We start from the raw sequence: 10,715 nt of genomic DNA, 5'->3' as shown, positions 1-10,715 counted from the left end.
CAAGGGTATCATTCTCTTGTTGCTTTAGAATTTGTCAAGAATGTCATTCTCTTGCTGCCTTAACATTTGTGTCAAGAGTGTCATTCTCTTGCTGCCTAGAAGAATTCATTTGTTTTGATTTCTGGATTGTACTTGTGTCTTTCATCATGGCTTCACCAACGGCTAAAATTGTCTTGTGTGATGATAATGGAGTGAGCAGAGGTTTTGGTTTGTGTCTCAACTCTTTAAGAAGCTGCAAAAGCTCTCAGTAATCTTTTGGTTAGTAGTTACAAAGGTGTCATGGGGTGCACTTGTTTGATTCAGGGTTTTGGGAAAGTTGGAAGATTTGGTGATAGGTTTTGTGGGGGCTTTCTTGTTTGTAGCATCAACATCCATGTCTTTTCCACCAGGATCAATGATAATTGTTAGCAGCGCCTTTAGTTAGTTCAAGATATTTTTGCTTAAACTCCTATGAAGATGACAAAGACTTCAACAGATTAGGATTAGAAATTGTATTGTGCAGGGCATATTCAGCAGCAACATAAATTTCAGCAAGCCTCATGGGTTGATCAATTGAGCTCTTAGAAATTCCTGGTGAAGAGTTAGTACGTGACATAACACTTGCTTGCACTTTTTGTAATGATGGCATCTTATATGATGCATCAGAACCTGAACCGTCACGAAAATTTTGGCGGCCATAAAACATTTCAACCATATTCCCAGCAGAAAGGGAGGCTTTCCTCAGATTAGCATCACGTAATAGTAGAGAATCACCTCAGATGAAGCATTTGGTGGAACTGAGGGCCAAATTGCAGGCTTCGGCCAGGGAAGCATGCTGAGTGAAGCACTATTTCCTGCTCATTGATGTCAACAACTCTAGACTATCATCAAGGTTCTAAAAGAGGCTAGACGCTAGTCGAACGATGGGCTGGGGCCTAGTGCCTAGGCGCCTAGGCGAGACCTAAGCGGATTTAAGTACATTTATTATATTTCGTGTAAATGTAAATGAGTATCTGTTTATACTTAAATATATATATATATATATATATATTATAAAGTTTTGGAACATGATGAAAATATGGGGAACAAACATATAATGTGTGTTCATTTAAGTATTCAACAAGTCTCTTACAATTTATTGAAAAAATAATATGCAAAATGAAATTTATCTATTTTCTGTCTATGTGAGTTGCAACTTAGGTGGGTGCCTGGGCAGTCTAGACGGGCACCTCAGCAGGTCTAGGCTTCCTTTCTTAATTTTCAAATGCCTAGGCATTAATTAGGACGGTGGCCAGCCGTTTAGCGCCTAGACGGCTCTAGGCGGAGATTTTTAGAACAGTGACTATCATACATTGCTCCAAACTGCAAGAGACAGGGGTTTGGGGGTTTCTGCAGTGTTTAGCTTCATAACAATAATTACATATGTATTTACAAAAGGATTGCACAGTCCAATGTTCTTGGAGCATTGCAGACATTTTAGTCTCGTAGTTCCAGATCAGTCTCAAATACCTGGCTAGTTCAAACTTTACTTGGATACTCCAAGTTTAGTTTGAGGGGGGAGTAATAACTAATATAATAGAAATATAGTTAGAATGGTATTATTGTAATTGGGTTATATAAGAGATTGCATAGCTATCATTTCCTTAAGTTCGGTTGTATACATTTTCTCTAATCAATCAATACAATCTCTCTTGTTCATCTTTCTCTTCCTTTGTACCAATTCTTCATATTTTACAATGGAACATATCTTCTTCCAAATGCATGCAATCTGCATTTTTTGGGGGGTTGGGGGTGGGGCGCTTTGGTTTGATTTCTTTTGAGTTGTGGGAGGTTCGTATTATATTTAGGAAGTGAATTTGTAATGTAGCTCCTATTTAGGTGTTGAGTAATTCACGTGGTGGTGGTGGTGGTGTTTGTCGACCTGCTAGTACACTTGGGGCAAAATCCATGTACGTAATCTTTCTCTCAAATTACACGTGTAGGACCATTATTCTTCCCCTTCCGTTATATTAAGAGTCCAAAAGTAGAAATAAAAAACCTCAAGTTTGGGCCTAAATAAAATTGGGCATTCATTAGGACATTCTAAGGCCCAAGCTACACAAGGGGCTTGGCGCGAAAATGCGGAGGTCAAGTGAGAAAAAAGATCGGATAATAAACCATGATTAAGAGGTGATTTATCTATTTATTTTTACTTGGTGATATTTGAACTTTGGACCTTGCCTAAGATTGTGATTGTTGAAATTCAATAGTAAAAGATACAACAACTGGTTAAATGTCTTGATGGATAAATGTCTTGATGGATAGAGTTTTCCTCTTTAATTCATTGTGTCTCCTCGCTTATATAAAGTAGAAATGACTTTTGCCTTTTAATTTGAAGAGAAGCAATTGTTGACTATTCTGCTGTTTGTGTTAACGCAATAAACTGGTAGGGTTACCAAAAGTGGTATTTTAAGGGTGGTATATTTTTGGGTAAGGAAACGAGATAGTTTTAGGGTTTTCCCCTAGTTTCATAAGTGCCTAGGGTCTAGGGTTTCGTAGCTCCTTCACCTGAAGACAAGGAGAAAATAAGGATCAATGGGTACCAGTGTGATATCGACATAGACACCCCGATGTCTTTTTTTACTTGGTATTTACGTTTCTTATGTCTTCCCTTCTCCTTTATATAGGCCTCGGCATGATCATTCTGAAATATCCTTCCATTTCCTAGTCTTTGTTCTGTCAAAGTGTCTAAGGCCTTGGGTCCCATTCTCGACTCTCCTCTATATGGATGATTGACGAGTGGCACCTAAGATTGGACAGCTGGGGCCCAATGTGCTATGGTATAAAAGAATTATGAGAATCCGTTAATCATGTTTGTTAGTAATGCATCTTTTATCAGGTACGATTTGTGTTTAATTTTAAATAAAAAAATTTAAAATGATTTATGACTGTATGATGTATGATAAACGGACACGATTCACGAATTTCTGGAATTCGCTTGGAGAAACGCTGTAATCAAGTGCTTAAATGAACTGTTATATCCTGCCTTTGAATGAGAGATTTTTTAGTGTGTCGGTAACACGACCCTACACCAAGTGTAATGGTACAACTAGTTGGAACTTAAAAAAAAAAAAATTCAATCAATTGTAGTATGACATTTGGTATATCGAGCCGTATTTTCGAAACTGACTGCTTTTCCTTAAGTCACAAGCCTATGTTGGGCTGGATCATGCTCTATTTCTTTCTTGGGCCTTGCTAGATCATCCTATTCTGGGACTAATGGTTCTTAATGAGGCCCTTATTGATTTATAATGGACTTAAAAGCGATCCCGTATTAACATTTGGATAAGGAATTTTGAAGTTTCAAGATAATGAGACCAAGAGTTGCAAGTGGCCCTTTATCATAGTGGTAGAAATGTGTTGACCTCTTGTATGATGTCGTGGGTTCAAATCCCGTCGGCGGGTAGCTAATCTAACATCTAATCTAAAAAAATCTACAGTTTGACCAAAAAAAAAAAAAAAGACTAAGAGTTTGTTTGGAAGAAGTTCAAGTGCTTTTCTACGATTCATTTCCGTTTTACTAATAATTGATTCCAAAAATATTTTCACCAAAAACATTTTCAAAATACTTCCAAACGAGTCTGAAGTTAAGAAGTGACCTACAATAAGTTAGATAAGGGGAATTATGAATACCCTCCATGACCGTTACAAAAGCATGTAAGAGAAATTCGCAAATCCCTAGAAGGTCTTATTTGCAAATCTCTCACACGTGCCTTTTTAATGGTCATTGCGAACATTCCTAATCCCCCTAACATTATATAGTCCAATCCTTAATAATTGTGTCTCAATCTGAGGACTTAGAAACCTATTATCCAAACCTAGCGTTTAGGCTTGTTTAACGTAAAAGGAAGTCACTTAGTACTACGGTCTAGTAATATTCTTCTTCTTCTGCAAGTGATAGGTCTTGTGATCGATTTTTGTTAAAGGCAAATTTGAAATAAATTATTATGACTAGCTCATTGTGAGGTTTAACCCACCGCCCTCCCCTTAGTGTAAATAATACCGTATGTATTAAAAAAACATAAAGGGAGCCCAAAACAAATTATTTATACTTAATTTAAATTTTAAATGGCTAAAATATTTACTTGAAGGTGGCAGAATCAACAATGTATATATATGGATATCTATATACAACATCGTTCAAAAATAATCTAATAATTACTAATACTCTATCACTCGTTTTGGCTAGGTCGATTTAGAAATCTTTTAAATTCCTCTCTTTGAATTAGTGAATCCTGCTGACTGCAGAACTAGTAGCTTTTGGAGCAATGTTATTTGTTAGGCTCTCAATGTTGTTGCTGTTGCCTTTATTGTTATCTGGAGGCATTGTCACAATATCAATTGAGCCAGAATCCTGATGATGAAAGGTTGTTGATGGTACAGAATTACTCATCTTCTCTATTTCTTTGCCTTTACCCCACAGCACCCCATATAAACCGCACACTATCAATACTGCTCCCAAAACGCTGTTGTAATTTTCCAAGTAAACAAACAACACGAAAATAATTAAATTCATATACACATTTTAGAGTAAATAATTATCATGATAAAGTAAAACCATATCAATTAACGAAACCATTATTATTCGGAAAAAAACATACAAGATGACTGTTTTAGACTGCTAAAATCAAATTTGTCAGTACATACATACCTTCCTAGATGCAGTTTTTCTTCCAATACCAAAGACGCAAGGATGGCAACAAGTACCAACATGAGAGGGTTGAAAACAGATACAAACAAAGGGCCTCTCATGCGAATGCACAAAGCAATAATTGTCACACTTAGCCCAGTGGCCATAATTCCCTACAGCATAAAGTCACCAACTTATATACAGCCAGATTCAATTATTAATAATTGACTATCAAATTCAAAGTGAATATAGACAAAGGTGATGAAAATCTAAAACAAGCACTAGAAGAAGGGTGAAACGTACCGAGTATGCCACGGTTAGAAGCCTGATATTCCAACCCAACTTCCATTGGCTCCACTCCCTCTCCTTGCAGAGGGCATAACCAACGGCCTGGATTGACCCCATTGCTGACATTAGAGCCGTGCTTGAATAATAGCAAGGGTATGTCACACCCATTTTAGCCTATGAATTGCACAAGACAAATAATTAGCTAAATATATACCCAAAATATAAATGTACCACTATGTGAAAATATGAAGTGGAAAATCTACAGGAATTTGGCGGCAATTTATTCTGGAATCAGCTGGCCTTGAATTCATTTTATTTATAAATATAATTTTCTCCTTCATTGATTTATTCTATTTCCACATTAATTATTTCCAACGTAAACAAAATGTACGGAGATTATGGTTATTTTTGTTTTCACAATCAATACTAAAAATAGAAAAATTCAAACAAAAATCTTAAGTTAATGACGAATACTTTTAACCACTTGAAATTCAAGTTTATATTACGAGCATTAGTTTTGACTTTATCAATTTTCCTCTTTATTGATATCGAGAGCCAATAATGGTTTTATTAAATCCGATACTGATATCCCATATGTATTTTGTCCTCTGCTATGTGGCGTTCAGAGTGGCCGACAAGCTCCGGAGTGGGTTGCTCAAAGCTGATCAGGCTTTTGGATTGGACCCCTTCCAATTTCCTCAAGTTGGTATGTGAGATCTGTCTCGTCGGGAGAAACCTACTTGTTCATTAAGAAAGCAAAATCTAGTTGGATCCCAATTAGGATGTCTCATTACACCCAAATTCAAATTCTTTATATCTTTAGGCATCATTTTAAAATGTTTTTAAATAACAAAAAGCGTTTTTTATGAGAGTACTTTTGGAACCAATCCATAGTAAAATGTAAATAATTATGGAAAATCACTTGAAATGCTTTATGTAACAAGCACGTAATTGGTGCTTCTTGCAGAAAACAAGTGTTTTTAGGAACCAAAACATTTTTTCTAAAAGCATTTTTAGTCATTTAAAAACACTTCCAAAAAAGTTCTAATACTTTCTACTGAAAATATAATTCTACCCCTTGAAACTTAATTTTGTTTACCTAAAACTTGCATAATATAGCAACTTAGTACTACGGTCTAGTGGTATTCTCCTTTACTAGTAAGTGAGATAGACCGTAGTGGTATTCCTCTTTACTTGTAAGTGAGATAGACCGTAGTGGTATTCCTCTTCACTTGTAAGTGAGAAGTCTTAGGTTCAATTCTCACCAAAGGCCAACATTATTGTTAGCATATTGTGAGGTTTAGCCCACTCCCCCAATTCTTAATATAGATAATACTGTTTGTTGGAAAAAAAAAAAAAAAAAAAAAACTCACATAATGTATTTGCCCAACAAAACTTTAATGACTAGGCTCCAACTAAGCAGATGCATTAATTAATAAATCATTGTACATCATGCATTAAATAAGTTGTGAGGGTCCAGGAGATTATTCAATATCGCCCGTTCATTGTACATTGTGTGATAAGAAATCATTGTAAATTTTTTATTTATTTAGAATTGAATATAAACATTACCTGACAAAAACTGACTGCATAATATATGATGAACGTATAGATTGGAGGATCTCTGGGATCCTCATAAACCGGAGAGGATCCTCATTTTGTATATTTGGTGCCTACGCCCATTGGGTTTGCAACTTGTTATATTTATTTTACAGCTTATTTCAGACAATCAAATGTATAGCATATAGGTTATGCAGATTGAGAAAATATATATTCAATGTCATGATTTATTTTACAAACTTTTTCAACTTCTTAGTTGTTTTTCTAATTTGCATAAAATTTGGCATTTTTATACACTTTTTTCCTTTTCAATATGCCAACCGAATTTACATATAAATATAGGTAAATTATTGCACATATATTTAGAGAAAAATGTTCTTAAAATATGTAATCATACGTGCTAAATAATTTACGTACAAAATTGTGGTAAATTAGTTTGTCAGAAAACTTTGTATATAGGTATATTATTTTAGCATAAATTTTTTTGTATGTAGGTAAGTTACGCATATATTTATAATAAGATGTGATCAAAATAAATGACCTACAAAATAAAGAAATGTTTTTTGCTTCAAACATAATTTATTTTTTGTTTTACATATTAGTATAGATAGTTTATTTATACATATATTTATAATAAAATGTGCACAAAATAATTTACCTACAAAATAAAGGAATGTTATTTGATTGAAACATAATTTACCTACATTGTACAGATAAATATAGGTAAATTATCTGCACCATATATTTATAACAAAATGTATTCAGTGTGATTACTGTACAGATTAATATAAGTAAATTATCTGCACCATATATTTATAACAAAATGTATTCAATATATGTAATCATACGCAAGTGGCCCTCTATCAAGCTGCCATCTATCACATTTATAACAAAATGTATTTAATTATTTTATAAAAAATATTTATATATAGGTAAACTAAATTACATATATATGAATTAGTATATTGAAACAACTTCGATATAGATAAATTAGTTTAATGTTTTATAATAGTAATTTGTGAACTTATTGTTAATAATTCATAGGCCTTTGAGCTGCAAATTGAATATATGATTTTAGCGAGGAAATATATGATTTTTAGACAAGCATAAAACAAAATCGTGAGGAAAACCATAAGTGAGTACTTTAGTAATAGTATGCCAGTTATTTTAACAATTAAGGTGAGTAATACATTTATTTGACATAACTAGGGGATTTTATGGCATAATTTGTGAATATTTTGTAATAACAGGTCACTTATTTGTTTACATGGAATTTCATTTAAATTTTGAGTTTTATTAGGATGTTTTAAAAATAAAAATAAGTGGGGTTTATGTCAAAGAAATAAGAGTGACAAAGGTCTATCTTATTTACAGCATTATTTACTTTTCATAATTGTGATAAGTATTTTTAGAAATAAAAAAAATTATCAATCACTAAAAATATATCAATCCACGTCATGCTATATCTTATGTGATATTTTTGTTAAAAAACAATAATGCTGTCTTTTATTTTTTGTTATTATTGAGGTAGACGTTTTGATGCTCTAAAGAATCCTAATTTCTAAAACTAGAGAACATGATTGAAATTTTTTTATAGCTCCCAGTCTTCATTAGTTAAATTAGGTTACCTAAAAATGAAGCCAACATAAAATGGTGGGTTTATAAAAACTTTGGTAATTAAGAGAATCACCTGGATAATGAGCCATATAGCGTAGCACAAACAGCTTGCGAAGGCCAGTAGACAACCCAATAGTTGATTACCAGTGTCTGTATGCGGTGTTGATGCCAATTGGCTGTGTTGTTGCCGATTAGTATGTATAAGGTCAACATGCGTGGACCATATGTTGATTTCCATACCTTTATAAAAGGTCATAAGCATTGCTCCACCTATTCCCATTAATGTTCCCATCACCTTTGCCTTCCCTGCTAGGTTTTTCAAATTCAACTTCTCCAGCCTAATGAAAATCATCATAATATTAATAATATAGATGTTAAGTATCATTAATTTTGCCTTCAATTTCTCATTGATTGTATATTTTACTTTTCTTAGTTCAATTGTTCATTCTCCTCAATCGATTTAAGCGAAGTATCTGTTAATCAACTCTCATGCGTGCACATGCTTATATATAGTGACCGATGATCATTTTCGGTAGCTCCGTTAGAAGTTCATCTCTTATTACCCTTTAATATTTTTTACGAAAATTTTAACTGTGTTACTCAAATGAATCACTGCTCCACATTGAGACGAGTACAAGAACAATACCCACGTTTTTAAATTGAAGACTAAAGTTCCTCCAATTAAGCTCAACACTTATGCTCTAATTTTTCTTAAATATTGTTGAAAATTTTCAAAATAATAATAAAGGTAGAAAACACGTATATATTTACCTGAAGATGACGGCCAAGATGAAAGTAATGGCTGGGATGAGTTGGGCTATGGCAGAACCAAATATTGCCGATGTTAAGGCTAAGCTTTCAATGTACAAATTTTGTGCTAACGATCCACTGCAATATTTTTGTATGTTAATTAATAATAGTCATTTAAATACTTGAATATGTATATATACACACATTAAAGACATGATTTTAGCATATCTGTTTTTTATCTTTCCTTCCCCATCTTTTAGAAAACCAATTTACATGATATTGATATACCGTTACGTGGCGTCCCATACTAATTAAAACAACAATATGTGAACAAAATTTACGCATATCTTTATTTTATTGGCATGAGATATCACTATGATGATGTACACATATTTTGTAAGTCTTTCTCTTTTTGTGTTTTTTTTTTTTTTTTTTAAATGGAAAAACTGTACATCCTGCTTTGTGAAGCCTAGAAAGATATATTGGTGCAAGATTCAGAAGTTGTGGACATGCATATTCATAGAGATATTACAATTGGCTTTCCATTACTAGTGGACCACCAACTGTAAGCACTAATATCTACAGCATGCACAACCAAGATAAACCATTACTATTACTTACTCCCCAAACAGATAATATTTCCAAATATAATCCATAGGAGGAGGAGACCATGATTTTGAAGAAAGACAGTGCATATGGGTACGCTGCTCACCCGAACAAGCCAGACAAAAATCCTTGCAAAAGTACCATCCAGGTGAGCTTTGGCCTGCTCTTCCTGCATGCAAAAAACACCAACCAATTGTTTTAGAAACAGTAGCAGATAGGGTTTGCTTGCTAGCTCTCTTTTTCTTCTTCTTTTTGTTTTGGAGTATGCACAGGGTTTAAGTCAATGAAACTTCTCGTGCGTATATGATTAACTCATTGAATGTTCTCATACATTACTGTAAAAACAGATCATGCAGCTACTTTTCAAAAAGAGTGAGAACGCAAATCTAGAAAGCACTAGCTAGGCAATAGTATGATTTTTTTTTTTCTGTAAAAAAACTAATATAATAATAACAACAATTAGCTTTTATATGGCACAGATTTGAAGAATGCGATTAAAGTTAAGACAACAGAGTGTTAGCTGTGGACGACTGCTTGACTCAGAAATCTTAACTTCCATGGAAAAACAAGAAGAAATAAGTTCTATATAAGAAGAAAAGAGAGAAGTGCAAAATTGCAAATTATCACCTTTCGATGAAAAGAGCAATAGGAAGAAGGAAAGCGGTTCCAAAAATGAAGCGATATGCAACAAGAATCCTTAAATTCATTCCATCGTGAGCGGCCAGTTTATAGAGAATATTAACTCCTGCAAGTGCAAATTGAATCACCACCATTAACAACACTGGCTTCAACCCATGAACAACATTACATATCTGACCAGTGCCCATCGTCACAGAGAGAGAGAGAGAGAGAGAGAGAGAGAGAGAGAGAGAGAGAGAGGGTCTGAGTGGTAAAAGAAAGAAACTAAGGAGTGAATTGGGTATTGACCGAATTGACAGTTTTAAAGCTCTAGGTGCGCCTCTGCCTTCTTTGGTAGTTCCTGTTTGGAATTGATATTTTAATGCTAGAGAGACTAAATTTGTAAACAAAGTTTTGAAAATTAAAGAATATGGAAGTTGATGATTAGTTTTTTATTTACATGTTGATAAACATGTTTGTTCTTATTGATGACACATCATTTAATTTGTAAATTTAGTCTTCAAATTTGATCTCCTTAGCATTACCCTTTAAAACTCTAGCTAGGTGCGCTTCCGGCTACTTTGGTAGTTCCCCACGTCACAATACCACATGGACGCTAAAAACTTTA

At 33.8% G+C, this 10,715-nt stretch overlaps 1 protein-coding gene across 1 annotated transcript; it reads right to left on the bottom strand.

The window, feature by feature from the left end:
* Positions 1-4,098: 4,098 nt before the first annotated feature.
* On the bottom strand, positions 4,099-10,334 carry LOC103945249 (WAT1-related protein At1g25270-like). The gene is made up of 7 exons (XM_009355788.3): positions 10,097-10,334; positions 9,576-9,638; positions 8,885-9,001; positions 8,187-8,451; positions 4,952-5,110; positions 4,670-4,821; positions 4,099-4,484 (listed from the first exon to the last, which is right to left on the bottom strand). Exons 1-7 carry the CDS (start codon positions 10,294-10,296, stop codon positions 4,244-4,246), a joined length of 1,197 nt encoding a protein of 398 aa, XP_009354063.1. The 5' UTR covers positions 10,297-10,334; the 3' UTR covers positions 4,099-4,243.
* Positions 10,335-10,715: the final 381 nt, after the last annotated feature.

Source organism: the organism of the source record quoted next, unplaced genomic scaffold, assembly GCF_019419815.1.
Source record: "Pyrus x bretschneideri cultivar Hongxiangsu unplaced genomic scaffold, Pyrus_bretschneideri_v1 Contig2, whole genome shotgun sequence".
Classification (NCBI taxonomy): Eukaryota; Viridiplantae; Streptophyta; class Magnoliopsida; order Rosales; family Rosaceae; genus Pyrus; species Pyrus x bretschneideri.
Note: the sequence above shows the minus strand (reverse complement) of the source record. Positions and strands in the feature narration are given on the sequence as shown.